This window comes from Gadus macrocephalus, chromosome 4, assembly GCF_031168955.1.
Source record: "Gadus macrocephalus chromosome 4, ASM3116895v1".
NCBI lineage: Eukaryota > Metazoa > Chordata > Actinopteri > Gadiformes > Gadidae > Gadus > Gadus macrocephalus.
In genome coordinates, this window is record NC_082385.1 from 27,430,206 (window position 1) to 27,447,092 (window position 16,887).

The following is a 16,887-nucleotide window of genomic DNA, read 5'->3' on the forward strand; positions in this document are numbered from 1 at the left end:
TGAGACCAGCATGATGTTTTTGTTGCGATTGTTTGCATTAAGCACTCTAGGCACTTCGGTGAGGAGATGAAAGGTCACTATTTATTGGACCCTGTCTAGACAGTAATGAACATCCCTGACCATATTAATCGCGTTTGTAGTCACTCAGACGTGAACTCATTGTTGCATGCGGTGTCTTCATTCATAAAAAAAATAAAACATTCGGGAGTATGCAATAGCCTAATACTAATTATTCTAAAAACGGGTAAAAGTCAGCCGCAGGTTCGATATTCGCTGGATATTCGGTTTTCATTTACCCCGCAATCAGCTTAATCAACCCAATTGCATTTCATTACGGCTGTAGTTTGTTGAGGACAGCATAGGACACCGTATCAACAAAAATCACAGTGACATGTTGCTCCTATCGATATCTGTGCGAGAAAAGCTCTTAAATCAACGTCCTGGCTGCTGTCTGTTTTAGGGACCGTCTACAAATTACACCCCACAGACTGGTGGCATAAACGTTTCCATGGAATTGTTTCAGGAAAGAAATCACCACAAATCACTTGAAACATATTTTCTCATTCTGATTGCTGTAGTACTTGCCAATGGTGGGCTTTTACTTACTACGGGTCATTATTTGTTGATATTTTGCATAATGGTGGAACAGGATGAAATTAATAGCTAAAATATTCACCAAAAATCAATGGAAATACATTTTCGCATTCTGATTGCTGTAGTACTTGCCAATGGTGGACTTTTACTTACTACGGGTCATTATTTGTTGAAATTCTGCATTATAGCGAATGAGGATGCAATTAATAGTTTCAAATATTCACCAAAAATCAATGGAAATACATTTTCGCATTCTGATTGCTATAGTACTTGCCAATGGTGGACTTTTACTTACTACGGGTCATTATTTGTAGAAATTTTGCATTATAGCGAATGAGGATGTAATTAATAGTTTCAAATAATCACCAAAAATCAATAAAACTACATTTTTTCAATCTGATTACTGTAGTACTTGCCAATGGTTGGCTTTTACTTACTACGGGTCATTATTTGTTGAAATTCTGCATTATAGCGAATGAGGATGTAATTAATAGTTTCAAATATTCACCAAAAATCAATAAAACTACATTTTTTCATTATGATCGCTGTAGTACTTGCCAATGGCGGGCTTTTACCTACTACAGGTCATTATTTGTTGACATTTTGCATTATAGCAAATGAGGATGAAATTAATAGTTTTGAATATTCACCAAATTTAATGATTCTAAACAATTAGTCAAGGGAATTTCAATAGAAAGATTAAAATACATCTGTCTTTGGAACGCATCATGATAGAGACATGCCGTTTTTTTGCGTTTCAAACCTCTAAAGAAAACTAGGGATAGGTTCAATCATAACCTTTGAAACCTACACCACATACCTGCATTTTGGACCCCTATCAAGACTTCACCTTGAACAGCAACTCCAATTTGAGGGGAAAGAAGGTCATAGCTAAGGTAAGAACTTATATTGGATACTGTCATATCAGTGCCTTTGTTAATCTTTCAATGTGACTATTGTGTCTGTGTTTTTGAATTTTTTAACTCACTTGAGTCCAAGCTTGGTCAGGGATAACACAGATATTCATAAGTTGAATTTAATACCTTTTTAGGGAAGCTTATTGCATTCACTTGAGTGAAAGAAATATTAATTTTATCTCATAATTATGCGATACTTATCTTGTAATTACGAGAAAAGTATTGCATAATTACGTGATAGTATGTCATTATCATGAGATAGTACCTCATAATTACGAGAAAGTCACTCATAAATATCACTGCAAGATAATTACGAGATAATAGAAATGACAAAATAGTATCTCGTTATTGTGAAATAATTACAAGATAATATTAATTATGACATGTTACCTCATTAGTATTTACGAGATAATAGTAATTATGAGATATTGTCTCATACTTATGAGATTATTATTAAATATTTGTTATACTCATGTGAATGCAATGAGCTTCCGTACCTTTTATTACCTTCACACCCCCCTCACCGCCCATCAGGACCACTTGTTTAGAGGGCCCAGAATTTGGTGTTACGGCCCTGCCCACGCATTGGTTAATTGACGACGGTTTTGGCGCGCCAACCCCAGGGCACATCGTTGGTTGTTGGTCTTCTTGTGGTTCTAGTCGTCGCTATGATTCATTACTCTAGCAAAATTCCGAGCAAAGAACATTACCTCCTCACTGCTAATCAATCAACCCAATCATAGCAAGTAAGTTTTCAACCAAGTTTGTTGTAGGGTGATTTTCAAACAGTGACGGACTGGGATTAAAAACGGCCCTGGCATTTTCACCCACCAGCGTGTGCCGTGTGGGCCCACACGACATGCACGAAAATAACACGCACTCTTGTAGCCCCATTGGTGATGAACCCTCTAACTTTAATATGCATGAAGACTGACTGTCCTCACTGTTTCTCACTGTCCTCCTGTCTTACTCCCTGCACTTGGCAGCTTAAAAAACAAATCGGTCAGTTTCGCGCATTTTTCACAGTCAGCAAATAGTAATTTCCTGGATTTCGCTCTCTTTTATCCGATCCTCCCTTCTGTCGCTTAATTCCTCGATTCATAGTTCATACTCATAGTAACCTCAGCAGACTGGTGGTAGGCCTATCTTCCAACTTTCAACAACCCCCTATACGCAGACGCGGTCTGATTCGGTTTTGAAATTCCTAGAAGTCATTGCTTCATATAACTTTTGTAAACCAATAATACCGTATTTTCCGGACTATACGTCGCTCCCGAGTATAAATCGCATCAGTCAAAAAATGCTCCATGACGAGGAAAAAAACATATATACGTCGCATCGGTGTATAAGTCGCATTTATTTTTAAACATTTAAACAAGAACGTTTAGTCTGGAGAGACTGAATGAAATTGCAATAGCAATATAGGTGTGTCGGTCCCTCGTAGTTCTGAGAGTATACCGAATTCAGTGACACCGGGATTCCACCGTACGCGTATGCGCCGCGGTCAGATGCCTTCACAAGTCCAGCGGAGGGCTCAAGTTTTCGCCGGCCAAGTCATGCGCTGTGATATGTGTGACAGCTATGTTGCACAAAATTGCAGCTAAGGCTGGGGTAGCTTTGGTTGAACCGGAGGACATTGAGGACGAGAATATAATTTATTCGGTGGTGCAGTAGGCTTGCAGCGTTCAGTTGTAGGCCTAATGAATGACGGTGCCCTCTTGCGGCCGAGGATTATGTACGCACAATTTTGGCATGTAAGTCGCTTCAAAATATAAGTCGCAGGGCAAGCCAAACTACAAAAAAACCGCGACTTATAGTCCGGAAAATACGGTACATTTAAAAATACAGGCAGATTTGTTGTATTTCAATTTCAAACCATGCACTTTTTAAACATCTGATTGAATAAGGCTACAAAATAATGTAGACCGATGTAAATATTAAGGGCAACCATGACTCTAGTATATAGACACTCATATCTGGTATAAATACTGATTTGTTTCCTATTATATAGCATGGATAGGGATTTAGTGACAAAGGGCTAATTTGAAGCTTTGATAGTGGGCCAAGATAATGTGGGGCCGTGTTGCGACGAAGCGGACGCGCGAACACGACAAGCATGCCGCCCCGTGATTGGCCGGCCCGGCCCAAACGGCCAACGAGAGGCCGCGGCCCCTCTGGCATCTGCCCGAATGCCAGACCGTCCAGTCCGTCACTGGTGTCAAATGAGTGTTCTTAGGAAATTTGAAATAATTGATCATTGATTTGCTTTAGGTAAAGGCGTCATGCAAATGAATAATCTTTAATAATGCAGTATTCTTTGAATTTAGAAAATGACGAAACAAAAAAAGAGAAAGATAGCATCCCAAAGAGACTTATGGGAGGTAGCAGGCGGCTTGGAGGCCGTGGTGAGTGAATTTTCCCTGCACGGGGCCACCTACAGTTCAGATGTTTGGTCAGAGTTATGCCTAACACTCTTTGGAAATGAAGATAAATCCCCAAAACACTGGTTGTGGGTGATATGGAACAACAATAGAAGGGGACTCAGAGATAGAGTCCGTGATCATACCAATATGAAAGGCCTAGATTCAACTGCCAAAGATCCAAAGACGGAAAACAAAGAGGTAGCATCACATGGGTCGCATGGGTTTGAGGCAGTGATTCAAACATCCAGGGCAATATCGGAAATGGACAATCTGGATGAGGCAATAGATCTGCCTGAGCCCAACCACAATATTTCCTCTCCGTCTGCCTCCCCATCCTCCAATCCAACGTCCCGATTTGACCATCCTGGGAGAGATACAGATACAGAAATGCACGGACACCTAGAAGACAGGATTGAAGGCAGTAATCATAGTTCAGAAGATTCTTCTGAGTCTGTGGTTAAAACATCAAAGGCAATGACTGACTTCAGCAATCTGGAAGAGGAGCCCAAATGCAATGCTGCCTCTCCATCGTCTTCTGAAAGACAGAGGAAAATCCGAAGGGTCGGCACTGTCCCGAGAAGATTTCGAATCTGTTTGGATAACAAATCCTGGAAAAAAATTAGACCACAGAAAGGGTATCACAGATTGAAACAGTCTTGGACACATGTCTTGTATGATAAATTCCACAAACAAAATCATTGCTGTGTACCTGCTTTCAAATACCAACACATTAGACCGGCAAATAGCAGAAAAAGAAATTGTCCATACTTTCATGCAAAAGCGGTGTGCACATTTCCTTCCTGCAAAGCAGTTTATACTTTCACAATGGCTAAAAAACCCTCAATAAAAGAAAATAAAGTGTTTTTGACAGTGTGCCGCCATGGAAATGTGTGTCACCTGAAACAACACACCAGGAAAAGACAGGCGTCAAACGTTGACGGGACAAAGGAGAAGGAGACGAGGGACACAAATTGCCACGTGGAGGCATGGTTCGGGATTGTGAAGAACCACATCCTCTTAAAAAAGAAACGAATGCGTCCTGGAGCGTTCCTTAGAAAAATGCACACATCCCTTCATGGCAGGTATGTGGAGCACAGGCAAGGAAATGAACTGCCAGATCAGCTGATTTCCATGAAGGGCAAAATAAACGACATCAGCCTTTCAGAAGAGGCATGGGCCAAAAAAAATCACATGGAAGCAAGTACCAGCTCTAAATCCAGGTCAAAATATTATGCTGCCCCTACCTCAATGCCTACACCAAGAAAAACAAAAAAAAGAGGTTGCAGAATAGGTCCAGTTCCAGGAGGTCCAGTTCCAGGACCTGGTGAAAACTCGGACAAGGAACTCTCTGGCAATGCTGAGGAGCCATCAGAAGAGGCCAGTGAAGATGGTGATGGCAGTCATGAAGCCACATCAAGCACAAAAGCACAAGAGTCAGGGGTATGTTTTTAAAATATATGTATCTTTTTAAATCATCTTAATTTATATTTATTTTGATGTATTTCTCCACACTGTGTGTGTAATTTCCACTCATGAAGTAATTTGCTTCGTTGATTTTATGGGAGTAATTTGTGATTAGTGCTTGCAAAATAGTTTGATTGTATTTAATGAATAAGTGGTTTGTTGACATTGTCCTATTACCTGACCTAGACACAGACTCTTTGGAAAAGGAAGGGGACTGAGGTTGTCATTGCAACTGTTAGGACAAACAATGGTAACTCAATAATTTGCCTGAGGCATAATGACCTCATCTCACTAAGGCCACACAATCTGCTTAATGGTGAGGTAGGTGAACATGCTTTTTTCACACACATTAATATGCAAAAAAAATATTCCTACTGTCCATAAAAGGGAATTTATTTCTCAAATGCATTTCTAGGCAATGGAGTTTTTCATTCAAGCCACTCTTTCAAGGATGGGGGGTGTGCGCCGACTGTATGTGTTACATCACTTCGTCATTGGTGTAATTTTGTTCGGAGAAACCTCACAAATCTCAAGGCAAAGTTTAAAGACCGTAAGTACAGAATGACTATGAATATGTGAACTCAGAACAATGATAACATTGTTCTGAAGAATTTTAAAATTTGAAACTAATTTGTTATCAAATAATGTCATAGGTGGACTTTGATCAGTACGATGGTGTGATTGGATTTGTTAATGTAAACAACAACCACTGGAAGTTTGTGGTGAGTAAAATAAGTTGACAAACCAAAGTTAAATGTAATAGGCGGGTCTTTCTTTCATCATGTATGTATTGTGAATGATTTTTTATGTGTATCCCTTGGCAGTACCTTCATGCTCCAACAAGCCAAATATTCATCATTGATCCTGCTGACCCTGGGATTGATCTGGAAGAGACCAGGAAAGCAGCAAAACGCTTCCGGTAAAATATTAGTATTTGCATCTTCCTCTCTCCGTTGACAGTACCCATAGTATTATTTTCAGATAACTACGGCACCCATTTTATCAGTCACTATGGCCCACACAATGGTCACACTTCTGTTTTTTAACAGCAAATACTTTAGGACAAGGTTTAATCTAAACGGACAAAAGGATTGGTTGACCTTGGCATGGAAACCTGCCACCATTTCCCACACAACACAGAGAGATGGAACTAGCTGTGGAGTCTTTGTCATGGAGGTGAAGTAAACCATCTCAAACCACCACCTTTTGTTTTATCCCCATGAACCTTCATGTGTCAGATTCTTCCATTTCAATAATCATGGACTGTCTTTAAAGGCTGTTAATATATTCACAAATATTGTTATTTTCTGTTAAGATGGCAAGACAAACAATCCATAGCTTTCCAGCAATTCCAGAGGAACTCAACATTGATTCTCAATGCAAAAACATTGCACGTTTAAGAGAAGATATGGCAGAGGAGATGCTTCTTGCCGCAGGTAATGTAAAGAAGTTGTTACTATACAATGTCTAATTGATGATACATTTAAAATGTATCAATGTGTAAATTACACACGCTATCTGTTCACATAGGTTAGTTTCTGCTCTTTTATAATGTGAAAAAAATGTCAGAGTCCAAAATGGATTTCTGCTGTCAATGCGGAATGAAAGTTCCTTCGGCCTTCGAAATCCAAACAAAAGACATTCTTTGGGTAAGTATCACAAGTTCAGTGATAAAATATCAATTGCATGAAAAAACCGTGGAGTTAATGTGACTGGGTTTGTGGTTTCTACAGATCGAATGCGGAAAATGCAACAGATGGTTCCATGCATCTTGCCTTGGAATGACAGCTGCCAGTGTTCCAGAGAAAGACACTGCATGGTATTGTGAAATTTGCCTCTAAGATAATAGGGGTATACATATTGGAATAGTCATGAATGTTTGAAGATTCAATCAAAAAATGTCTAAGTCTATTGGTCATATGCTATTCATGACAGTTCTTGTTCTATATTGTTCATGTTTATCCTACAAAGTTGGATCATTTTGGGGCCATACTACCCTCTATGGTTTGAAAAAACGAAAGAAAGCGAATAAGAAAATTAAGCTCAACAAAATTAAAGGGGAAAAAATACAAAGTAAGGGGACATTATTTAACCACGGACATGGGGTTACCAAAACAGGGGAATGTCTATTTTGACAACGAATTTTTGAGAAATTATACCATAATGTTATAAGAAATACGGTCACTGGCAGCTACATCAAAGCATAAGAAAATGTATTTTTATTCATCACTGGGCTTTGTTTTTGTTTAAGAGATAGCCTACAGCCATATTTACTAATCTGTTATTAAAAAATGTCTTGTTAACAATGCCTTTTGTGTGTTATTATTAATAGACTTTTAATTGTATCCTGTTTCACTATTATGTAAAATATGAACAAATACTGACCCGTAGTAAGTAAAAGCCCACCATTGGCAAGTACTACAGCAATCAGAATGCGAAAATGTATTTCCATTGATTTTTGGTGAATATTTGAAACTATTAATTGCATCCTCATTCGCTATAATGCAAAATGTCAACAAATAATGACCCGTAGTAAGTAAAAGCCAACCATTGGCAAGTAGTACTGCAATCAGAATGAAAAAATTTAGTTTTATTGATTTTTGGTGAATATTTAAATCTATTAATTGCATCGTGTTTCACTATTATGTAAAATATGAACAAATACTGACCCGTAGTAAGTAAAAGCCCACCATTGGCAAGTACTACAGCAATCAGAATGCGAAAACGTATTTCCATTGATTTTTGGTGATTATTTGAAACTTTTAATTGCATCCTGTTTCACTATTATGTAAAATATGAACAAATACTGACCCGTAGTAAGTAAAAGCCCACAATTGGCAAGTACTACAGCAATCAGAATGCGAAAATGTATTTCCATTGATTTTTGGTGAATATTTGAAACTATTAACTGCATCCTCATTCGCTATAATGCAAAATTTCAAAAAATAATGACCCGTAGTAAGTAAAAGCCCACCATTGGCAAGTACTACAGCAATCAGAATGCGAAAACGTATTTCCATTGATTTTTGGTGAAGATTTGAAACTATTAATTGCATCCTCATTCGCTATAATGCAAAATTTCAACAAATAATGACCCGTAGTAAGTAAAAGCCCACCATTGGCAAGTACTACAGCAATCAGAATGCGAAAATGTATTTCCATTGATTTTTGGTGAATATTTGAAACTATTAATTGCATCCTCATTCGCTATAATGCAAAATTTCAACAAATAATGACCCGTAGTAAGTAAAAGCTAACCATCGGCAAGTACTACAGCAATCAGAATGCGAAAACGTATTTCCATTGAATTTTGGTGAATATTTGAAACTTTTAATTGCATCCTGTTTCACTATTATGTAAAATATGAACAAATACTGACCCGTAGTAAGTAAAAGCCCACCATTGGCAAGTACTACAGCAATCAGAATGCGAAAATGTATTTCCATTGATTTTTGGTGAATATTTGAAACTATTAATTGCATCCTGTTTCACTATTATGTAAAATATGAACAAATACTGACCCGTAGTAAGTAAAAGCCCACCATTGGCAAGTACTACAGCAATCAGAATGCGAAAATGTATTTCCATTGATTTTTGGTGAATATTTGAAACTATTAATTGCATCCTCATTCGCTATAATGCAAAATGTCAACAAATAATGACCCGTAGTAAGTAAAAGCCAACCATTGGCAAGTACTACTGCAATCAGAATGAAAAAATTTAGTTTTATTGATTTTTGGTGAATATTTAAAACTATTAATTGCATCCTGTTTCACTATTATGTAAAATATGAACAAATAATAATAATAATAATAATACATTTAATTTAGAGGCGCCTTTCAAGACACCCAAGGTCACCTTACAGAGCATATAGTTATCATTCAAAACTATGTAAAACAGACTAGGAATAAAAGGAAAACAGAGGTTAAACATGAAGAAGAATAATAATTAATAACACTCAAAGACGCCTAAAGTGAAGGGGGGACCTCACTAACCACCACCAATATGTAGCACCCACTTGGGTGATGCACGGCAGCCAATCGGTGCCAGAACGCTCACTACACACCAGCTTGAGGTGGAGAGTTAGGGATGAGGTGGAGAGTGAGGGAAAAGAACATTTAAACACTATCGACCATATTTAAACACTATCGATCACATTTAAACAATATCAACCACATGTAAACACTATCGACCATATTTAAACACTATGGACCACATGTAAACCCTATCGACCACATGTAAACACTATCGCCCACATTTAAACACTATCACCCACATTTAAACACTATGGACCACACGTAAACCCTATCGACCACATTTAAACACTATCGCCCACATTTAAACACTATCGCCCACATTTAAACACTATCGCCCACATTTAAACACTATGGACCACATTTAAACACTATGGACCACATGTAAACCCTATCGACCACATGTAAACCCTATCGACCATAACACTATCGACCACATTTAAACATGTAAACCCTATCGACCACATTTAAACCCTATCGACCACATTTAAAAAACTATATAAGTTCAGGCACTGACTGATATGACCATACTAACTGTTGTACTGACTTCTTGTACAGAAGGGACCATTTGATTTTACTTATGGGCCTGGAATGTTTACTACAGCGTTTTCTACAGATCTATCCGGTTTCGCTTGGCTTCGTCTTTACGGAGATACTTCGAAACCGGATAGATCGAAACCGGTTTCGCCCGTTTCGGCTTCGTGTGGACGGGGCCTAAGGCAGGCCTGGGGCCTGGGCACACCACATTCCAGCCCGACCCATATGTCCCTGTACCATATTTCAAGCCAAACCTACACCATTTTGAACACCGTTTGTTTAAATTATCTATTAATTGCAGTAATAGGCCTACTTAGTTGGATTCCTTGACATGAGAGTATCCACAAATGACCTGATTGGAAAATATTTCCTTCCTTGAAAAAAACTTTATGTGGTTCTATCGCAGTGTGTAATCTCTAGTTTGTTTCAGATTAAATGTATGGATTTTAGTTAATATAATGGTAGCTATATCTACATCGAAACAATTATTTTCATTTATTTATTTTTAATTGATGGATCCGTAGTCAGCTTTTGAAAGGTTCTCTACAAGTAGTTATTATAATAATTATTGTTGTTATAATGTAAGTAGGCTACCGGTAATCAGTTTGCTCATCTGTACAACTTGGTGAGTCGAACTAAATACCTCTGTGTGGCGGTGTATCATTCAGCCACAAACAATGTAATGGAAATAAGGGCGGGGATTCACAGTACTGTCAGTTGTAACTCCTCCTTGGCCCTTACAAAAAATTCTAAACGACCAATTCATATACTAACTTAAGGAACGCACTAGTTGTATTGGAGTCGGACAGTGTCGTAGTCAGACAGTGTCGTACCCGCACTTTACTGACATGCGAGTTGTATGTTATTCAACTGTTGTCTTCTCTACTTTGCTTTCACTCTGCGTTGATGGACGAGGAAACCCAAGGGTCGTATGAAGAAAAAGAAGAAGAGAAAGAAGATGTACAGGAAGGAGTACCGACCCGCACGGCTGCAGAAGCAGCAGCGGCATCAGACAGCGGGGGCGTGAACGCACGAACCGTGCCCGGGGTCCCGGAGCTCTGCGCCGCATCCCCTCCGTCTGGTTGTTGTCATGGAGGAGAAAAGATGGCGGTTCTGGCCTATAGCCTGCAAGGAAATACTGACCCGTAGTAAGCAAAAGCCCACCATTGGCAAGTACTACAGCAATCAGAATGAGAAAATGTATTTCTATTGATTTTTGGTGAATATTGGAAACTATTAATTGCATCCTCATTCGCTATAATGCAAAATGTCAACAAATAATGACCTGTAGTAAATAAAAGCCTCCCACTGGCAAGTACTACAGCAATCAGAATCAGAATATGTGTTTTTATTGATTATTGGTGATTTCTTTCCTGAAACAATTCCATGGTAACGTCTGTGTCACCAGTCCTTGGGGTGTAATTTGTGGACGGTCCCTAAAACAGATTGCAGCCGGACCGTAGATTACAGCGCTGTTCTTGCACAGATATCGATAGCAACAACTAATTTCGGTGTGATTTTTTGTCAATACGCTGTCCTATACTGTCCTCAACATACTACACCCGTAATATAGTGCAATTGTGTTGATTAAGCCGATTGCTGGATTAATCCGATTGCAAAACTGAATATCCGGCGAATATCCAACCTGCTGCTAACTTTTACCCGCTTATTCTAAAGAGGTCAGAGATTCCGTGCGCAGCCCCGCCTTCCCCAGTGAACCAAGAACGCCTGCGCCGTGACGAACCGGGGATTTGACACCCTTGGTTTTACACAGGAAACTTGGATAAGAACGTGAAATCGCCGGATAAGAACGTGAAATCCCACCCGTGCATCTATGTATGTCTATGCAAATCTTCTTGCCTTTTTTTTAATCTTGTTTATTTGCACAAATAAAAACTAAACTAAACTATCACAGAAAGCGATGGCATATTTTAGGTTGCAAGTTTTAAGACGAACACATCGCAATGGAACCTCCAACGACCCATGTACGCTGCAACATTCACGACAATGAACTACGAGAGCACTTAAATGCGTAATAGTTAAAAGTAATACACTTATGCATTATGTTATTTACTCAACCTCTTGGTAGCCTCCGATAGAAAGCACTTTTCACTGTGACTGATTCAAAACGAAGGAAATCCTTTACTATGTAGGCTACAGACTCAGTGAGCACAGCCTCGCCTTCGAGAGAGTGAAGGATATTGGATATATTCGATATATATTCAATATATCCAATATATATTTTCGACATAATGAACAGTAGGCTACATATTATGAATAGGTGTATGGATGTACATATGTATATAATAATAATAATAATAATAATACATTTAATTTAGAGGCGCCTTTCAAGACACCCAAGGTCACCTTACAGAGCATATAGTCATCATAAATCGTTAAAAAAAAAAACAAGACAACAAGAATATGTATGCATGAAGTAGGCCTAGGCCTAATTGCAATTAACAACTTCCGACCTTGAGGAATATTCTAGAATAGACTTCCTTTCAGAAATCCTATATAATATCAACAGATATCAACGTTGAACACACATTACATTTACACTTTTACACTATCGCAGTGTATAAAGACCTATAGCCAGGGTTCGAGTTAGGTGGGAGCCAGTGGGAGCTGAGCTCCCATAGCGAGAGGTCTGGCTCCCATGAAAGCAGCAAACTCAAATATCTGTGGGGGTCTCTGAAAATACAGCAGCATGATATTGTGATTACAATAAAGCTATTTTCCCTTCCAAATGCAGAGTAATATTGACATTAAGTAAGGGATAGTAGAACGCCGGTCATTATCCGGCAAATAAGCCCAGACAGGGCGAACCGGACACCGACGCGAAACGGAGGTGTCTTTTTAGAATTTATTTGTTACCATTCGTAGTGATTATTCCTTACTTATTCTACTTCTCGCAGGCCAACAAAATGAAACAATTCCAATACTTTAAGAATTAGCCTTTTTCTTATTGGTATTGCATGCTTATTAAATGTATTCTCTGTTTAAGTTCATCTCCCTCGAAAAGTAGTTCCCTTTAGAACTACGGTGAATAACGTTAGCTCAGCAGTAGGTAACTCGTTTCTATAGCAACCACACAAGGCTGCATCTGATCACTATTTTAATAATGTAGTTGCTACATTCGTATCAAGTCAGGGTTAGATCGATCAAACTTTAAACACTTTCTCACACTTTTTTAAACAAGGATTATATTTACAATGGACCTCGTGTTTGAAATGTATGTGATACAAGGGGCATATTGATCTACTGTGCTCTGTCAGCAGCAAGTAGAACCGACAAGTCAGCGGGAAATATGCCGGATTAATGCACCCCTCCCAGCCAATCAGAATCGAGCATTCTTAAATGAAGTAGAATAATAGCCATTATTACAAGGGTCCTTTCAACGTTCCGTTCACTTGCATGGGCACTTCACAACTTCCGGCGGTCAATTATTTTTGGATAATTCATTGGCAACGGATGAATAATGACCGCTGTCAAGGTAAACAAAAGGATTTTTTGCCAATGGTAACACTCTGCACGTAGTCCGGTAACTTGTCAATGTAATAAGCGGGATATGTATCAACCCAAGCGCTGTCGGTTGCTAAGCGACGACGTCAACGTCTTGGGCGAACTATTTCTCTGCTGATCGACACTATGAATGCTGGTAACAAATACATTGTAAATAAATTGTTTCGTTTTGGCAAGTAGCCGTGTAATGAGCGGGATAATGTATAGAATTTTGCCGGTCATTATCGTAAAATAAGCCCCTTCATGGCGAAGCAAGACACCTCCGCTGCGCGTCGGTGTCTTGGTCGCCCTGTCTGGGCTTATTTTCTCGATAATGACCGGCGTTATATACATTATCCCTTACTTATTACACAGGTCTTTTCAACGTTCCGTTCACTTGCATGGGCACTTCACTACTTCCGGCGGTCAATTAATTTTGGTTATTCTACTTCATTTAAGAATGCTCGATTCTGATTGGCTGGGAGGGGTGCATTGATCCGGCATATTGCCCGCTGACTTGTCGGTTCTACTTGCTGCTGACTGAGCACAGTAGATCAATATGCCGCTTGTATCGTTTTCTATCACATACATTTCAAACATGAGGTCCGTTGTAAAAATAAACCAAGGAGTGCATGTTTGATCGATCGTCATTAAAGCTGACTTGATACGAATGCAACAACTACGTTGTTAAACTAGTGATCAGATCAGTTGCAACCTTGTGTGGTTGCTATAGAAACGCGTTACCTACAGTTGAGCTAACGTTATTCACCGTAGTTCTAAAGGGAACTACTTTTCGAGGGAGATGAACTTAAACAGAGCATACATTTAATAAGCATGCAATACGAATAAGAAAAAGGCTAATTATTAAAGTATTTGAATTGTTTTATTATGTTGGCCGGCGCGAAGTAGAATAAACAGAATAATCACCTCAAGGCAGGGCAATAAACAGTTTGATATGCCCGGCTCGCGGAAGGTAAGCCGTCCACTAGCCGGGCATATCAAACATACATTACATAATTCATTGGCAACGGATGAATAATGACCGCTGTCAAGGTAAACAAAATGACTTTTTGCCTTTGGTATCACTCCGCACGTAGTCCGGTAACTTATCAATGTAATAAGCGGGATATGTATCAACCCAAGCGCTGTCGGTTGCTAAGCGACAACGTCAACGTCTTGGGCGGACTATTTTTCTACTGACCAACACTATGAATGCTGGTAACAAATACATTGTAAATAAATTGTTTAGTTTTGGGAAGTAGCCGTGTAATAAGCGGGATAATGTATAGAACTTCGCCGGTCATTATCGAAAAATAAGCCCCTTCATGGCGAAGCCCTGTCGGGGCTTATTTTCTCGATAATGACCGGAGTTCTATACATTATCCCTTACATATTTACGTCCTCTATTCCCCCCACCCCCCCGTCAACAACTCGGCGCAAGGCCGGTACGGTCTCCCCCCCCCCCCCCCCCCCCCGTCAACAACTATAAGAGGCCCCCGCAGAGATGGAATCATAATTCAAACCCTGCCTATATAGGCTACTTCATGCAGGATCGAGATTCTAGACCAAGCTCTCCTAATCGGGTCAGCAATTGTGTCGATGCCAAGCCTCTGCATTTGAATGATAATGAATGAATGGAACGTTGCATTTTAATTTCTAGAAATATTCTAGACTATAGAGCCAATCAATGAACCCTTATGCGGAATCAGATAAAGTCGGTCCTCCAAAGAAATTCATGATGGTTCGCAAGATCCATCGTGAGAATGATCGTATGAGCGAAGATCCATCGTTATCGGGAAACGAGGCCCTGTAAAGGATGTAACAAGATGAACCCAACCCAATCCAGCCCATCAATAGTCCAGCCAAAGAAAAGCTGACGACATTTTCACCTGGCTATACCAAATGTTTGGATCTGTTGTGGTATTTATGCAAATTAGCACATACGTAATTAGATTATGCACCATTTGCCCATGTTAACAATCTATTTAAAAAAACTTGTAACACACTTTTTGTTCGTCTGGATGTAAGTAATCAACTTTTTGTGGGGATATCTAAAGGTTAAACAACTTACCATAATCACATTAGAAAATAAAAAAATAGTTGCATGGATAGAATATGGGAGGGAGGAGGAGGGGGGAAGGAAGAGAGAGAGAAAGAGAGAGAGAGGGAGGGAGGGTGAGAGAGAGAGGGAGGTCGGGTGGGAGAGGGAGGCAGAGAGGGAGGGAGAGAGGGGGAGAAGGTGGGAGTGATGTCTCCGGTCATAAGTGGGAGCGGTACTGTCTGTGGTGTCGGCAGCCTCACCCGTCATTCAGTCGTCCTTCGATTGAGTCTCATGAGAAATCTCTCCCTTCATCTCTCCCTCCCTCCCTCCCTCCCTCCCTCCCTCCCTCCCTCACTCCCTCCCTCACTCCCTCACTCCCTCACTCCCTCACTCCCTCACTCACTCACTCACTCACCCCCCCCCCTCCAGCTGGTAATGTGTTGTTCCTGGTCAGAGGTGGTGCTGGTTCTCTACGACCAGAGGGGCACCCTGCCCAGCCCCCCCTCTTAGCCCAGCTACAGAGGGCCCTGGCTGGGCGCGCCGCCCGCCTCTCTAAGGCAGAGGAGAGTTATAATAAATTGTAAAAAGACACACCATGTGAAGTTATTTTTTCGTTTTGACAAGTAGCCGTGTAATAAGCGGGATAATGTATAGAACGTCGCCGGTCAGCAAGCCCCTTCAGGGCGAAGCAAGACACCTTGTGGCAGTTCCATTCGGAACGGAGATTGCGCATGGCTAAAGGTTACAGTGGCGGCGACTAGCGTCAGAAGCAGAACCATCAGCTAAGAAGGTTCTATGAGCGCTTCAGACTAATCTTACCAACGAACAATGTATGTAAGAGATCGTAGCAATGAACGTTTCGGGAAACACGCTAGAAGTTAAGGTATAACTTAAAGAAGAGGATACGAATAAAGTAGCGCAATGAAGGCTCTAAGAAGGTTTCGGGAAACCGGGTTTGACTCAGAGAGAGACGGTGGAAAGCCCCAGAGCCGTCTCTCATTGCGTGTCACGTGTTTTCTGCTAAAACGAAGGTTTCCATTCGCAGCGCAACACACACACACACACACACACACACACACCATTGTGTATTATCGATCATAAAAATATAGCCCCCCTTGAACCTTCCCTAATATGAGTCAAACCACAATTTGGCAACACTATGACCATCATCTTTATCCAAATACATGAAGACATTCGTTGTGACACGCATTCACTCAACATTCATTGTTTCATGTTTTTGTCTCAACTTTTTTATTCAACTTAATCAAATAGGTTAAGTCAGGAGAATGCCTAACAGAAAGATCCAGGATAATATAATCACTGTACACAGAGGAACGAGGACCACCGTTCAGCGCCTTGTTCCCCGTGATAGA

General features: G+C 40.1%; 1 protein-coding gene across 1 annotated transcript; it reads left to right on the plus strand.

Moving 5' to 3' along the window:
* Positions 1–5,079: 5,079 nt before the first annotated feature.
* LOC132455264 (uncharacterized) lies at positions 5,080–7,716 on the plus strand. Its single transcript, XM_060049097.1, has 9 exons — positions 5,080–5,374; positions 5,585–5,719; positions 5,814–5,948; positions 6,052–6,120; positions 6,223–6,317; positions 6,448–6,574; positions 6,714–6,834; positions 6,968–7,047; positions 7,132–7,716. Exons 1-9 carry the CDS (start codon positions 5,126–5,128, stop codon positions 7,237–7,239), a joined length of 1,119 nt encoding a protein of 372 aa, XP_059905080.1. The 5' UTR covers positions 5,080–5,125; the 3' UTR covers positions 7,240–7,716.
* Positions 7,717–16,887: the final 9,171 nt, after the last annotated feature.